General features: G+C 32.0%; 1 protein-coding gene across 6 annotated transcripts in view; it reads left to right on the forward strand.

The window, feature by feature from the left end:
• Positions 1–17,000, forward strand: part of Tbc1d12 (TBC1 domain family member 12) — an 87,798-nt gene that overhangs the window by 64,390 nt on the left and 6,408 nt on the right. For all 6 annotated transcript variants that reach the window (XM_058581100.1, XM_058581099.1, XM_046450134.2 and 3 more), the window contains 6 exons: positions 1,786–1,903; positions 3,796–3,902; positions 8,967–9,047; positions 11,799–11,887; positions 12,885–12,956; positions 16,784–16,912. In XM_058581100.1, coding sequence (XP_058437083.1) covers positions 1,786–1,903; positions 3,796–3,902; positions 8,967–9,047; positions 11,799–11,887; positions 12,885–12,956; positions 16,784–16,912 — 596 coding nt within the window. The remainder of the gene's footprint in view (positions 1–1,785; positions 1,904–3,795; positions 3,903–8,966; positions 9,048–11,798; positions 11,888–12,884; positions 12,957–16,783; positions 16,913–17,000) is intronic.

Consider the following 17,000-nt stretch of genomic DNA (forward strand, 5'->3'; position numbering starts at 1 on the left):
CCCCTCCCCACCAAAAAAAAAAAAAAAAAATTAAACATTAACTGAGTTTATTTTACTATACAGAATTTGAACTATTTCTAACATACCCAGTGAGATTTTACTGGCTTCTAACATTGACTTTACTATTTGATTAATATTTCAGATAGTTATAGATAATTCAATGATCCTTAAAAATATATGATATAAATTATATTAAATTGTGAAATCAAAAGGCCACAACTTTAATCTTATTAGATCTTATTGTGACTTTGATACTTTAAGTAGGCCTAATGTTAGTTTCCTAATCTGTAGAATATGGGAGGAAGTTGACTAGATCCGGTTTTTCAAACCTCCCTTTAATACTTTTTTTGTAGTACTGGGATGGAACCTGGGGCCTCATGCATGCTAAAAAAGCACTATACTACGGAACTGCATCCCCAGGCCAACATTCTTTTTTTTTAAAGCAGTGGAATATTTTACATATAGAATCTAAATACATTAAACAAACGTAAGAAAGTGGAGCTACTTTGATATCCTCCTTGCCCCTCAGGATAGTTTCTGAGGCATATATGAAATAGGTTGAAAATAGTTTTGCTAGCTGATCTCTAAAGTCGTCACTGGTTCTAAAATTATATACAATGCTTTATATATATGATTTATGATTTATTTCTCTCTTCACTTATTTTTCTGAAATTGACTTCTGATTTCTAGACATGTTATTTTCTGCAAACATAAGTTTGTGGGGGGAAATTTTTTATTTCAATCTAATTAGTAATGTGAAACATCATATCAAAAAAGGCTCGTATACTAATAGTGCTACCAAAATTATTTTTCCAGCTCTTTTTTATTTTTTTAATTAATTAATTTTTATTAGAATTTGTTGAGTTTGTAGCATAAGTGATGGAATTATATAGAGAATTTTAAGACTCAGAGGGGTTGAACTGGTCTGAATGCAAAAACTGACAACCCCTTGGATAGTGTTATCTTTTTTTTTTTTTTTTAAACTGGGAGTGAACCCAGAGTTGTTCTACCACTGCTTTTTTTTTTTTCTTTTTTTTTTGGAGACTTGGTCTCACTAAGTTGCCAAGGCTGACCTGGAACTTGTGATCCTCCTTCTCAGCCTTTGAAGTCGCTAGGATTATAGGCATGTGCCACCACACCCAGCTGCTCTAGCCCTTTTAAAAGTTTTATTCTTGAACTTGGCAAAATGATTTTTAATGTCATGATGTTTATTATTAAGAGATTCATAAGCCTCTCTGTGAAAAATGAGTATTGGTTAGTTGCTCATAGTTGTTTCTTTTTTACATAGTTAATGCATAAAGGATTTTACTTTGTACCTTAAGTAAAAATATAAATATGTGAAATAGCAATTTATTATGGGAATGATTTTTATCGTCTTTATTCCATTTAGGTTTTTTTTACATAATACCTTTATTTTATTTGTTTTTTTTTTAGAGAGAGAGAATTTTTTAATATTTATTTTTTAGTTTTCGGTGGACACAACATCTTTATTTTTTATTTTTATGTGGTGCTGAGGATCGAACCCAGTGCCTCATGCATGATAGGCAAATGCTCTACCACTGAACCACAACCCAACCCCTCCATTTACTTTTGTAGAATAGAATATTATTTTAAAATTATGTAAATCAAGACCATTTTTTTCTCTCTTCCTTTCCTACTTTCCCTTTCCTCCTCTCTACCATCACAAGATTCTTTTGAGAAAACCTCTTTTTTATAGTTAGGTAGACGAAGGGGGTTTTGATCTAGCTCATTTGTACTGAAATAATTCTTACTTTTTTAATATAGAAATTAAAGAAGCACATAAAAGAAAAAGAATAATGAAAGAACGGTTTAAACAGGAAGAAAATATTGCAAGTGCAATGGTAATTTGGATCAATGAAATACTGCCCAATTGGGAAGTCATGTAAGTAAGCATACTTTTCCTGAAGTACATATCCAAATTTCTTGTCTTTCCAGTTTTATATTTTTATTACTTTCTGTCAGGTATCTTATGCTTTGGCTAAATTATACCACTAATCAATCAATGCCTGAAAATCTCCATGTTTATCTTTATGTCTTTGCTTTTATAAATCCCTCAGTTTCTAATATGTACTTCTCTTACTGGCCATTTTCTGTGCCTATCAAAATCTTTCCCCTATCCATTGCGACTCATCTAAAAAATTTTAGTTGATTCATGAAACTTTTAGTCTCCTTACTTACCAAATTTTCTTCATTCTATTATACCATTAATGTAAGATGCATTATTGATATAATAGCAGGTTTTAGAACAAGCAAACATATATTCATTTTAAGATCATTTATCAAGTATTAAAGTGTTGTTAAAATGCCTCTCTCACAATTAGGGAAATGTGTTATAGATAATCTTTCTCTTCAGTAAATGTCTCATCATCATATTTTGAGACTAATATACTTCCTGCCTTATTTTGACTTTTGGTTTTTGATAATATTTTTGTAAATGCTTTATCTTCCCTCTGGACTGGAGGGTTGGGGATATCTTCTGCAGTGCCTAGTCTAGGATGTACATTGATGATTTGTTTAATATTAACAATGTGAGACATAGAGTAGACCTACTTTATCCATTTCTCTCTCTGCAGTTTCAGTTACTTTGTGTTCAGCCAAGGTCTGAAGATATTAAATGGAAAATTCCAAAAATAAACAATTCTCAAGTTTTAAATCATGCAGCATTTTGAGAAGTGTGATAAAATCTTGTGCCATCACTCTGTCCTGGTTGTAAATTGTCCCTTTTCCTAGCATATCCACATTGTATATCCATGCTGTATATAGTATCTGCCCATTAGTCACTTAATAGCGTTTTTGGGTATCACAACTGCTGTCATGGTCTTGCAGTGCTCATGTTCAAATAACCCTTCTTTTACTTATTAATGGCCTCAAGTGCAAAAGTAGTGATGCCTGTAATTCAAACATGTCAAAGAGATGCTTAAAGTACTTCCTTTAGTTGAAAAGATAAAAGAACCAGATTTTTTGAGAAAATGTAATTTTTATTTCAGTATTTTTTTTATAAATGTTAAAATTTCATTATTGTTGTTAATCTTTTACGTGCCTAATTTATAAGCTTAGCTTTATTGTAGGTATGTCTATATTAGGAAAAAAACATGGTATGTATTGAGTTCTGTATTGTCTGAGGTTTCAAGTATCCACTAGGAATTTGGAATGTATCCCCTGAAGAGAAGTGAGAGGACTACAGTGTTATATTATGTTTTTATACAAGTAATCACATGTAATTCTTAGTAATATTATAAGGTGTTTGTATTTTTGTTCACATTTATCTTACAGGAAAGCTCAAAGTTAGACAGGGTTAAGTGATTTGCCCAAGGTTATACAATTAGTGAATACACTAGATTTCAACTCAGGTCTGACTGCAAAGCCTACACTCTTTCAGCAGACTACTGCCCCTCAAAAACTAGGGCCTTACCTATAATAGATTCTTTGTGATTTTTTTTTTCGGTACTGGATTGGCCACACATTTTATGCCCCTCTTATCCTGGTTTTTATAATTGTCCATATATTTCTGATTCTTATTGTATCTTTAGTTTAAGGGGTATCTGTCAAAGGTAGCCCTCTTCAAATTAATATTGTCCATCTTTGAGGTAATGTATATTTTGTAGGCTTTTGTTGTCTATAAGCATGAAACCCAGAGGAAAGAATGTGTTACATATTTAACTCTCTGTATTCTTGAAAACTATCTGATCACTTGGCCGTAGGTAAACCATCATGCAACTAGTATTTTTGGTATAAAAAGTAACTTTCTCCTTTTTTCTCCTCCTTTAATTCTAGGCGTAGTACAAGAAGAGTTCGAGAATTGTGGTGGCAGGGATTGCCCCCTAGTGTTCGTGGGAAAGTTTGGAGTCTAGCTGTAGGAAATGAACTAAATATCACTCCTGGTTTGTATTCTATGTTCAGTTATTCCCACACATACAAATAGTCATTTCCAGAGTTATAAAGCAAATTAGTAGAATGGCCTTTTAAAAAGGCACTACCATAAATGTCATTTTAAGAGCATGCTTCATTCCTTGCAAACTTTGTATGACTTAATAAGTTACTACATTTCTTATTATATAAATAAGATTGTGGTTTTTTCCTTTAGTGTACATCTATCAGTATTATTCTTGACATTCAAATATTATAAACTTAGTCAATTTCAAAAACTTCTAAGAGTCTATAGCAATGAGTGAATATATATATGCAAGGACAGAGAAAATAGTCTATGTGCAAAGGCTTCCCCTTTACTCAAAACCAAATATTGCAGAAAGGCTGCAAATGTCTTCCTACTTTTCTATCCATATCAGTCCTTTTGGAGTTTTTTTTTTTATTTAAATTTTTGAAGTTTAAAAATCAGAAAAAGTAAGGAGACTCAAGGAGTTTTCTTATTTAAGTTTCTAAAAACCTTGACAGATAGTAGTAACATGTAAAATAATTTTAATGAATTAAAGTTTAAATAGAATTATGATGCTATTGAATAGAAAAATAACAAAATGGTGCCAAATAGGTCTGAGTGAAAATGTTAGTGCTAGACAACACTACAGAAAGATTTAAGATCTCTTAATAGAGATAATATATTGTTATTGTAACTTTTGAAGTTTTTCTTTTTGTATTTATTGAAAAAAATGCATATTTCAGGTGTGATGGCATATGCCTGTAATCCCAGCTACTCAGAAGGCCGAGGCAGGAGGATTACAAATTTGTGGCCTGCTTCAGCAACTTAGCAGAGCCCTATGCAACTTAGACAAGACGCTGTCTCAAAATAAAAAGGACTGGGGATGCAGTTCAGTGGTAAAGGGCCCCTGGGTTCAATCCCCAGTACATATCACCCCCGCCCCAAAATGCAAGCAGTAATGAAATTCAGACATTTTAAGTATCTTCAATCCAAACTCTCTTATTCTTAATTCTGTTATAAGCACTATAGGCAATTTGGTATCTGATCTTCTAGATCTTTTCTCCATGTGCATGAAAAGTGTCCATTTACATGTAATCATTGTTAAAGTTTTCTTTTTTCTTTATTTTTCCACAAAAAATGAGTTTATGCGGGCTGGGGTTGTGGCTCAGCGGTAGAGTGCTCACCTAGCACTTTCGAGGCTCTGGGTTCGATCCTCAGCACTACATAAAATTAAATAAATAAAATAAAGGTACTGTGTCTACCTACAACTAAAAAATATTTTTTTAAGTAGTTTATGCCTTAAGATTATTCTGTGGCTTGTTTTTTCACACTAATTTATCTTGAACATCCCATGTTAGTACATAAAGTCTACCTCATATGTACTGTAGCTATATTATATTCCACAGCTTGACTGTATTGTAGTTTATTTGTTTTCATTGTGCTAGCCAAATAAAACAATATCAAAGCCAGGCATGGTAGCACACATCTGTATGCCCAGCTACTTGGGAGGCTGAGGTAGGAGGATTGTGTTGTTCCAGGTCAGCCTCAGCAATTTAGCCAGACTTGTCTCAAAATAAAAAATTTTAAAAAGGCTGGGGATGTAGACTCAGTGCTTCAATCCCCAGTACCAAACAAAGAATATCTAAGTATTGTTTTTCTACCCCTCAAATTAAGGGATTAAAGAATTACATATATGGGATATGACTGAAAATAATTTAGAAATATTTGCCCAAAGTCTACAAAAACATAATCTTTGACATATTTTTCTAGTTCTAATAATTTATTCTGGGGAAGTGAGCAGGACTGGAATAGGAGCTTTTCTGCAAGGATGTTCATTGCAGCAATCAGCATTATAAGTAAATGGACAGAATTATAACAACAATTAAATCTTTTTCTTAATTTTAAAAGTGATACCAACTTTGGATATAATGATTATTTATGATTTTAAAATTTTTCATAAGCTTCCTTGTTATAACATGTTATTTTAAAGAACTTTTAGAAAGAGAGTTTAGCCCATTATGTTCTGTCATCCTCTATATAAGACAGCTGTAAAAAACTAAATCAAACTATTTTATAGGTGTCCTATAAATTTTTAGAGATCATTATAGGTGTCTTATATATAGGATGATAGGAGATAATGGGCTTAGAAGAATTAAAAGTTTAATTAAAACTAAAATTAAATGAAAATTTAACTTGCCCTAGAGAAGGTTATATTCTATATTATGTAGCTGTTCTCTTCAAATAAAACAAAAGATTCATTTGCTTTCTATGCTTGAAAGATTGGAAGGAAATGTTTTTATTTTATAGTCATAAATTTCAGTTAGATTTTAAAAGTCTTGATTAGTGGTAATTTGGAGTTTTGTTTTGCTTTGTTTGCAGTTTTCTTTTTTGTTTGATAACTTTGGTTTTAGAATGTGGGAAAGCTTGGTAATTTGTACATTATAATGTTGGTTCAATAGGTGTTAACCTTTTGTGACACTGTAATCAAAAAGTTCTTTTTATGTTTGAACTTTGTAAGTTTTGTAACATAAGTAAGTCATTTATTTTCAACATAATTTTAGGTCTTCTCTACCAAACATTTATGTATTTAGAAATGGAATAGGGAATTCATTCTCTTCTTATTCATTTGTGGTGTGGATTCTAAATTTTTATTTATTTTTTGATAAGATAATATTGTTTACTTTAGAATGACTAATAATTTGATGCTTTCTTGTTGTATTTGTTTTAATCATGAAATTTATGACCACTAGAGAGCAGTAGCTAAGAGTAATGGCTCTAAAGTCAGTCAAATGTGATTCAAATCTTGGTTCCACTGTATATATTAGGTTTGTGACCTTGGGCAAATTACTTAACATCTAGAAGTCTTAGTTTTCTTCATCTGTAAAATGAGGATAAGATCCTATCAGCTATCTCAAAGGATTGTTTTTCGTGAAAGTGCTCTGTCCTGAGAGTATATGTATCATCATTGTCATAAAATCAGAAAGTGAAAGAAACATGCACTGAAATCAAAGTATTCTGTTAGGAAGTGTAAGATATGATCCTTAGGCCGGCTTCAAGCTCTCTCTTTGTTCAAAAATAAAATCAGGGGAGCCAGGTATGGAATTAAACTGAGATGCAGTTAACTCTTTATTAGAGATAGGAACTATAAAAATCTTCCCTGGAGAGATATTCTTTGATGTTCTGAGATGCATCACTGCACTGCATTTTTATTACTGGAGGAATTTCATGACTTCTAAAAGTAATGGGTTTCTCTGTTGAAGCTTTCTTCTTCTGAGGCAGTTTTAAAATTTGTGTAAAATAATAAAGTTGACCTGACTTAAAACTAGTTTGAAATTTTAAAAAGCGTGAATTATGCTTAAGATCCTGGGTTCAGTCCCCAGTGCCAAAGAGAAAAAAAAAAAAGTATGGAGATAAAGTTTGGTGCCTGATAACCCCAAATAATTGTTTCCATACATTTTAAAATTATATATACCTCTTCTACCAAATTGATGGGATTGAATACAAGTAATAGAAATGTGAAGTTTTATTTTTTCCTTTTAAATTTCTTTCCAAACCATTACTACTAATGAAAAGTGAATAAGAAAGAGAAAAAAATTAAAGTAGCTAGTCTATTTTACATATATGTAGTCAGTTATTTTATAATGTTCTGATTCTTAGCAATATAAGAGTACATGTTTTGGTATAGTCAATCATTGGAATGCTGTGTTTTTAGGGAAAAAAAACGTATCTACTAATGTGGAACAATTTCTAATAACAAAGTAGGATACAGATCAATGCATGTAATCTATTGCTACTTTGTTGCTGTTTCTTTTTTTAAAGGAGGCTATCTGGGCATATACTTTCACATGCATATTTTCATCTTTGAAAGGTTTATGGGAGCTCTGGTAACCATAGTTGTATCTCAGAGAAGGAAACTGAGTTTGTACTCTGTATTATTTTGTACTGTTCATATTTTTTAGAAATCATGTCCATGTTTTACCTTTCAAAATAAAAATAAATTTTGAATAAGAATTCATTTACACTGGCAAAGTGATGCGTGCCTGTAATCCCAACTATTCGGGAGGCTAATGCAGGAGGATCACAGGTTTGAGACCAGCCTGGGCAACTAAGTGAGACTTTGTCTCAAAATAAAAGGACTGGGAATGTAGCTCAGTAGAGTGCTTGCCTAGCATGCCCAAGGCCCTGGGTTCAATTCTCAGTACTGCAAAGAAAACAAAAGTTAATTTAAGTAAAAAAAATGTTCTTGGTGTTTTGGATAATCCATAAAAGTTGGTGGGCAAGAAATACTTTTTGCTTTTCTATCACTGAAATTTGCTATTTTTGTGTAGTTTTAAATATCTGTAATGTATATAAAGTAAAAACAATTAAAATTTGAGAGTTGAGAAAAGTGTTTCAATTTTTCTGTTGCTGAAGTTTTATGAGACTGTATATGGAATCATAATGGTATTCTCAAAAAGTGAGTGATAGGGCACATAAAATATAAAGATAGGGATAAAAATTTTTGTATGTAGACTTTAGACCAATTCCTCATGAAGTACGGTAGCTTTAGCTAGCAATATAATAATAGAGAAACCAATTTAAGGAGAGGAAGAAAGCAAGAACTAACATTTATTGAGGGTCTATAAAGTGCCAGGAGCTTTACATAAAATCTCTTGTTTAACCATCAGTAAACCTCTGAGTAGGTGTTATTTTTCTGTAGTTTACAGATGAAGAAAGCCAAGTTCCAGAGTAGTTAAGTAACATTCTTGAAGTCCCGCAGATATTAAGTGGCAGGGTTCAAATATGAATCTAGGTCTGACTAGCTCCAAAAATTATGCACTCCTTGAGCAAAATGGCATTCCTTCTGCCTCATACTTGGATTCTATATTGTAACTTCTTGAATGGTCAATCACCAGCATTTCTATTTGCTATCTTTCTGGTTGTATAATGAGTAGTTTCAGTAGAATTAAGTGTTTTTAAGTACTATTTTTTTTTCAATATCCACTATACCAGGGAGACCTGACCTATAATAGGTAAAGAATGAAAATATGTGAGTATATTTCTTTCTTACAATTTATAAATTTTTCCCCAGAACTTTATGAAATCTTCCTTTCAAGAGCAAAAGAACGGTGGAAAAGCTTCAGTGAATCAAATTCAGAAAATGATACAGAAGGTGCGATTTTTGTTTTTAATAATTTCAGGATGAAAATCTAATTACTGAAGATAATAGTGTGGTTTTATACCATATGCCAGGAACTGTGGTAACTGCTTTACATACTTTATCTCACTGAATCTTAATAACCTTTTTCATAGGTATTATTCTGAATTATACAAGAGAAAACTGAGGCTTAGAGAAGCTAAACAACTTGTAAGCAGAGAACCTGGGTTATATAAACCAGATTTGTTGTACTCCAAGGCTCAGGATTTAAATCATAGCAGTTAAAGCAATGAAGTAGTTTTAGGCCAAACTCTTACTTAAGGATAGAGGTTCTTCATCTCTCACTGTGACCTCTTGTCTTTCCCCATCCACTGACTTTCACTTATTCCCCAATATTTATAATTCTTATTGTGCTTTATTCTTTGTTCATTTAACTCACCCATAGCCCTCTTTCCCTCTACTCTCATCAATTTTTTTCCCTAATCATTTTGGAGAAAACGAGAGGATTTTCTCTCTCTCATCATAGTTTATTGAGTTTAAGTAAATTTACTTAACCATCTACTGTGCTTTAATAATGAGGAACAGTTTTTCTGTCAGTCACTTTTATATATTTGTTTATTTTATAGAAAGCAAACCCTCTTCTCTTGCCAGTAAGTAAAACTTAAAAATGAACACAGTTTTGGATAGAGAAATGGTGCCTATCTTATAGTGGTTTTCTAGAAGGATGTTAATTTTTTTTCTGTTTTAAAAAATGAACATTAGGGTGGGGAAATTTTACTAAATAACATTAGGGAGAAGACTTGATTTCTGTGTTTATGTAAGTATCATCCTAAGTCCTGTTTCCTATGTCAGTTACTTGTGGGGAATTAAAAGTACAAGGAAGGTGAAGATGTACAAGTTTTAGACAGGTAGGATTTCAACTGTTTCATTATTTCTTTTAAACTGTTATGAAGCATCAAAATTGTAAGAATTAAAATAAAAAACTAACTTCTCGGACATTTTGTTATGAGTAAATAAAGTTGCACTTTGGTAGAAATTGAATTTTTATTCTGTAAGATATTTGAATTCTTAATATTTTTGACTACTAAACTTAAAATAGAAGTTTTATCCCATGAATTAAAATTTTTCATAATTGCCCTTGAAATAGGAAAAGTTTAAAATATAAATCACAAGTAGTGTTCTATTTAATCACAGTTTTCTTATTTCCTGAGTATTTATAACTTACAGTTATTATTTAACTCTTTAGCCATTATCTTTTCAAATATTACTTCAGCTCCATCTCTCTTGTTCTCTTTCTGGTACTTCAGTTATGTTTATGGTAGACCATTTAACAAGACTCTTATACTTTAAATTTTTTTCTCTTTTTGCTTCAGTTTGAGTGATTTTTATTAACCTGTAATCAAGTTTACTAATCCTTTCTTCTATCTAGTATATTATTTAATCTATCCAAAGAGTTTCTAATTTTAGGTGGTATATTTGTAATTCTAGAACATTCACTTGGTTATTCTTTTATATTATGTTTCTTTATTGAATTTCTTCATCCTTCCATTCTATATTTTATGATATGTTTTCCCTATTTTCTTTAACATATTTATAACAGACCCCATTCTTGTGTGTTAATTCCAACATTGGATTACCCATTGGTCTGCTTCTGTTGGCTGGTTTTCCTCTTGATTATAAGTCCTGTTTTCCTGCTTCTTTGCATATCTTAAAAGTTTTAATGGTATGCCAGATACTGTATATAAAAAGAATACACAGGGGCTGAGGTTGTGTGGCTCAGTGGTACCGTGCTTGCCTAGCATGCATGAGGCGCTAGGTTTGATCCTCAGCACCACATAAAAATATAAAATAAAGATGTTGTGTCCACCTAAAACTAAAAAATAAATATTAAAAAAAAAAGAATACAGAAAAGGAAATTGATGTTTCCCTTGCAGAGGAAGCAGGTTCCTTTCAGGTAGTTGGATTAGGGATTTATCGCCTTAATTCAATCAGTAGTTAACCTAAGTTGGGGCCAAGTTGCAGCTTTCAATAGAGTTAGTTCATCTCAGGTTTCATATTACTTCATGGGAAGAACTGTCTTATTTTGATTATAGGCTTCTTCTCCAATGAGATGCTCTCCCAAGGACCACGTGACTTTGGGTGATTTCATTTTACCTTCAAACCTGATCCCATGCATTCAGCAAAAATTCTATACGGGAAAATCAGATATACCAAATTCAAGGCTCCTCCAGATTCCTATGTCACTTCAATCTTATTTGGCGATGAAAACTCTTTTGGTTTCTCTTTCCTCAAGCAGAGTGCTTTTGCCTCTGGCAAGCTCAATTCTAAACCCATTCCTAGATTTGGAGGCTTCTAGGAAGAAAAATGGCCACTGATGTTCACTTCCGTAGGAAAGGTTCTTACCCTCCTGTAATTGTAAGTCCTCTAGACCTCTGTTTATCATCTCTATAGTAATTTTTACAATGTGATATATGTATTTTTTCCCTAGTTATTACCATGGGAGTAATATCCTGCCCTTACATTTTATAAAAACTGGAAGCAGAGTTCTTTCACCATATATTTTTCTGATAAATGTGTAGATATTTTCTTCATATTAGAGTTTAAGTTCTAGCAAAAGTAATATGGCATTTCTTGAACTGTTTCTTGATAATTCCACTTTTAACTTTCCTTAAATAACATATATGCTGAATGTTCATTCTGTGTTTACAAAATTGAACATGTTACAGCCAAGTGATCATTGAAATTTTATCTACTTGGTAAATACAGGTGTATCTGTTGCTGACCGAGAGGCCAGTCTGGAATTAATTAAGTTGGACATATCCCGTACATTTCCATCTCTCTACATCTTTCAGAAGGTGAGGGTTTCTAACGAAATTGTAACTACTATTTTTTAGTCTTTCAATGTCCAAGGGGACAAATTCTCGAAATGAATAGCTATTATTTTTTAAAAAGCAGAACTAGAAAAATTGGGGCCCGTATACAAAAAGTACAAAACTAGTATGAAATTTCTATTATTTTGCTCTACTGATGGAAATACATTGTAGGTAGCAAAGCACATAATACCTTTTGTGTAATAAGTACTTAATACACTTTTGTCATGGTGAATTTTTAAAATATTAATAATATTTTTATTCTGTAAGATATTTGAATTCTTAATATTTTTGCTTAGTAAATTATTAAAATATAATAAACTTTGTCCTCAAGACTTAAAATTTTTCAGAATTGCTACTGAAATAGGAATAGTTTATTTTCCTATTTAGTTTTTATAGGAAGAAGTGGTTAATTATTTTTAAATTTTACCATTGAAATGGGAAGAAATAGTTTTATAATATAGGGTGTATGATTGATAAACTGAGAAAATTTTTTTCTGTTAAGGTTAAAATTATTAATACAATTTAATTTAGTTGTAGTTTGATGGTTCTCTTTTGTTCAAATTGTATTACATAAAATGAAATCTCTGGGTGTTTAGCTCAGTCCTAGAGCATGTATGAGGCCCTGGGTTCAGGCTCCAGCAATTCCCCCCTGTCCTAGCCAGAAGAAAAAAATAATAATCTGTGTTAATTTTATTCCTATTGTACCAAGTCTAGAAGTCTTTAAAATTGTTTGCACATTATATTGCATTATATAGCTTGCATTCATCAAATGAGCATATTTGACTTTTTTGTTATTCATCATTGAATATTTTTGTTAATAATTTTTAAAATATCTTGGTAGAATGCATTTATAATATTTTTGATAATTGTTAATACACTAAAACTAGTCATTTAGGAAATGCAACAGTTTTTTAACATGTGAGAAATAACCTAGAGACAATTATTCATATAGTTTAAAATTTCATTTTTCTCTCCTAAGGGTGGCCCATATCACGATGTTTTACATAGTATCTTAGGGGCATATACATGTTACAGACCTGATGTTGGTTATGTAAGTATTTGTTTCAATCCGTTTTTTGAATATGAACATTTTATCTATTATCAAATTTCTTATGTTGTATTAGACATTTACAATACATATTAAATATACCTGAATGCTTTCTTTGGGCTAATCAACTTACCTAGAGAGGAGACTTTCCATCTCTTGTCAGGAGCTTATAAGACTGGCTGCCAGCTTTGTGAGATTGCTCCTAGGGATTTTTCATCATTTGATTTATAAAATTTTATTTAATGCTTCTGCTATCAGTGTGATTCCTTTATCCCCGCTCTCACTAAACCTCTTTCCCCTCACTGTTCCTCTATAAAATAAAACTCTTATATTCGGCCAGGTTAAGGGAAGAATAGGCACCTATCCATATAAGACAAAGGAGGGGATTTCCTTCTTTTATGGGGTGTACAAACTCTACTTTTGGCCCTACCACTCAGTTTCAGAGGTATCTAATAACTTCAGTTCCTGAGCCTTACAGCATTTTGTTGCTGAATTGGTTCACTGATTATTGGCTTCCTCCTCTATAGATCTTTTACTTTCAACATTTCCTTTATTTAAATTAAAATTTATAAAATGCTATTAACATCTTTTATATACTGTTCATATTGTTTTCCATTTTCTTTGTTCTCTTATGAGGATTAGTACTCATTTTTTCTTTACTGTTATGGTAGTTGAATTTTGGGAAGGAACAAAGAAAATGTTAGTGTTCAATAGTTACATATAACTAGAAGGTATGAAACCTTCATCTTCTCACGTTTGCCTTAAAATAGAAGAACTTTAGGGTCCTCACCATAAGGTGGCTGTCTGATAAAAGTTTACTTTGTTTTGTTGCATATTCATTTGTATTTGCTCACGCACTCAACAAATATTTACATGCTTATTATTATTGCTGTATGCTAGGCATTGTTCTAGGCACTTGAGATACCTTAGTGAACAAAAGATTACTCTCCTTATAATGCTTACACTTTAGAAGGAGAAAACAGACAATAAAAAACAAACAAGTAAGTCAGGTTATAGTAAAAGGTGATAAGTGCTATGGAAAAAGTATGGTGTGGTAATGGGGAGAATTGACATGTTTGGGGTAGAGCAGGTTGTATTTAAAATGGTGGTGAAATAGTCCTTATGGAGAAAGTGAAATTTGAGTGAATCTTTAAACTCTCTTGCTTCGGGTATTTAAAAGGAGGTATCCCTTGCACACATGTAAGTTGACATTTAATTTTTTCATAGTAAGTTTAACTGTAAAGGTTAAATTTTTGGCACTGAATATCTTACATTTCCTTTAAACGTGGATGCAATGGAATGTAAATACTACTATCATGATTTTTTTCATGATTAGATTCAAGTTAAACATTTTTGATAGGAACACTACCATAAATGACATATCCTTTTCAGTATGTTACATCATGAATAATAGATACAGAATATTCAGAAGAATCTGACTCTGAAGAAACTGTGGAAACAACTTTTTATTATTTTCCTATAATATATGCACAAAGTGATATGCAATGGATTTTAGTGAGCTTTAAATAGCTTTATGAATATGCATAAAATAAAATTCTAAGTGGTAAAGTATTGTAATTTCTTCCTTTTTAGTAGTATATATATTACTTTCTTTATTTTTATATTTTTGACATGGGGCCTTACCCATGTTGTTGGCCTCAAACTCAAAATCCTTCCACCTCAGCCTTCTGAGTAGCTGGGATTACTATGCACAGCCATAATACTACTTTTAAATTAACAGTATCTTATATTCAATCAAATGTAGTTTTAATACTTTTATTGTTTTTCTACCATTTTATTACAGATGGTTAAAAGCTTGCCCTTAGTATCCATTCAGTAAATATTGTGGACTAACAATATAGTCATGAACGAATAGACATGGTCTTGTCTCTGTATTAGTTTCCTATTGTTTTTTAAAAAAACATATTATTAATTTTTTTTAGTTATAAGTGCACACAATAGCTTTATTTATTCTTATGTGGTGCTGAAGATTGAACTCAGTGCCTCACACATGCTAGGCAAGTGCTCTACCTCTGAGCCATAACCCCAGCCCCTAGATTCCTATTGTTGCTATAACAAATTACCACAAACTTAATGGCCTCAAACAATGCAACTGATATTTCTTCAGGTCAGAAGTCCAAAATAGATTTCACTCAGTTCAAGTCAGGATATTGGCAGGGCTGTGTTCCTTCTGTGGGTTCCAGGGCCAAATCTATTTCCTTGTCTATTCTGCCTTGGCTCATGGCTTCAAAGCCAACAGTGTAGCATTTAAAATCTCTGACTCTCCTGTTTCTCTTTTTTACTTCTAAGGTCCTTCAATGACTGCTTTGGGCCCACCCTGATAATCCAGGATAATCTTGTTTTAAGATTTTATTATTTAATCACATCTGCAAAGTCCTTTTTGCCATGTATTGTAATACTTTCACAGATTCTGGGAATTAGGATTTGAATATCTCTGAAGGACAGTTGCTCTGCCTAATACAGTCTCTGTCCTCATGGGATTTGTATTCTACAAAATCAAACAGCCAATTATTGTATAATCTTCAGGGAAGTCTGAGAAGTAGGAGAGCAAAGAAATATGGAATCATAGAAGCTAAGAGAGTACTACTGTGAATATAGGAAACTTCCCACTGGGTTTTACAATAAATATCATTGATCATGCTGATAAGAGAAGTCTCAACATTATATAGTAGTGGAGCAGGAATCCATATTGAAGTATGCTGCAATATAAAAATATCAAGCCGGATATGATGTTGCATGCCTGTAATCTCAGAAATGTGGGAGGGTGAGGCAAGTAGGATCTCAGGTTCAAGGCCAGCCTCAGCAATTTAGTGAGACCCTGTCTTAAAAATAAAACAATAAAAGGGTTTGAAATATGGCTGTATGGCAGAATACCCCTGGATTCAATTACCAGTGCTGCCAAAAAAAAAAAAAAAAAGGAACTGAGAAAGTAAAATTAGTAATAGATAGTAATTATAGGCTACCCTTTCAAAATATTTGGGAAAAACATTGTGTAATTACAGTTATTCTTTGTAGTCTCCCTGTGTACGTTCATCATATAAATCTCTATTAGAAGTAAATAGTTGACAACTTTTTAAAAATTAAAGACATGTACAGTTGCTACTGATAACTCACAAGCAAACATCTATATTCCTTGGCTTTTTACTCAAGGCCTTTCATAATACAAATATATCCTACTTTTCTCAGATGTCTTCCATTTCTCATAAATCTTGTGCTTCACCTGTTATTCCCATTTCTTCTGTTATGCCTGTGCTTAAACACCATCCTGGAATGGTGTTTACCCCATTTCTTTCTCCTCTTTACCAGGAATCTAGGTTATCTGAATCCCTACAAACTTCATTCTTAGAATTTTAGCAGCACATTTTATAGACCTCTTTTATTCTTAGTTCCTCATTTCCAACTCAAAAGAGATTTGTTATAAAAATGAAAATAATCACCTGGCTTTCACTAAACTTTGTGATTCTATATTCTATATTTTGAAAGAATTTAGAGAGGAAATGAAAATTGAGTAGATAACACACTGAGATTTTTGTAGCAAGTAAAAATTGATACTTTTTTCCCTCAAATTTTTCCTCATACTTATTAAACTATACCACATGAACAAAAATGTAAAATTAGAATTCAAAACTGTTATGGGTGTTCTGTATTTACCTTTATGGGTGTTCTGTATTTACCTTTGCTGGGAAGAAAGAAGAAATCTTGGTAAATTCTACTTTGTAACACAACTTTGTAATTTTTTAGAAATTCAATTACATAAACTGTAGAGAATCATTATTTTAAATCTGTTTTGATTTTCTTTTCCTCAAAAGGTCCAAGGGATGTCTTTCATCGCAGCAGTGCTCATTCTCAATTTGGAAGAGGCAGATGCTTTCATTGCATTTGCAAATCTCCTGAATAAACCATGTCAATTGGCTTTTTTTCGTGTGGATCACAGCATGGTATGAACATTTGAATGAACTATTTCTTTTGTATGTTCTGTATTCTGAATGCCCCTTAAAGTAAAAGACAATAATTACTAAGGTAATC

The sequence above is a fragment of the Marmota monax genome, unplaced genomic scaffold (genome assembly GCF_021218885.2).
Source record: "Marmota monax isolate L192 unplaced genomic scaffold, Marmota_monax_Labrador192_F-V1.1 WCK01_AAM20220418_F8-fsc00004, whole genome shotgun sequence".
Taxonomy (NCBI): domain Eukaryota; kingdom Metazoa; phylum Chordata; class Mammalia; order Rodentia; family Sciuridae; genus Marmota; species Marmota monax.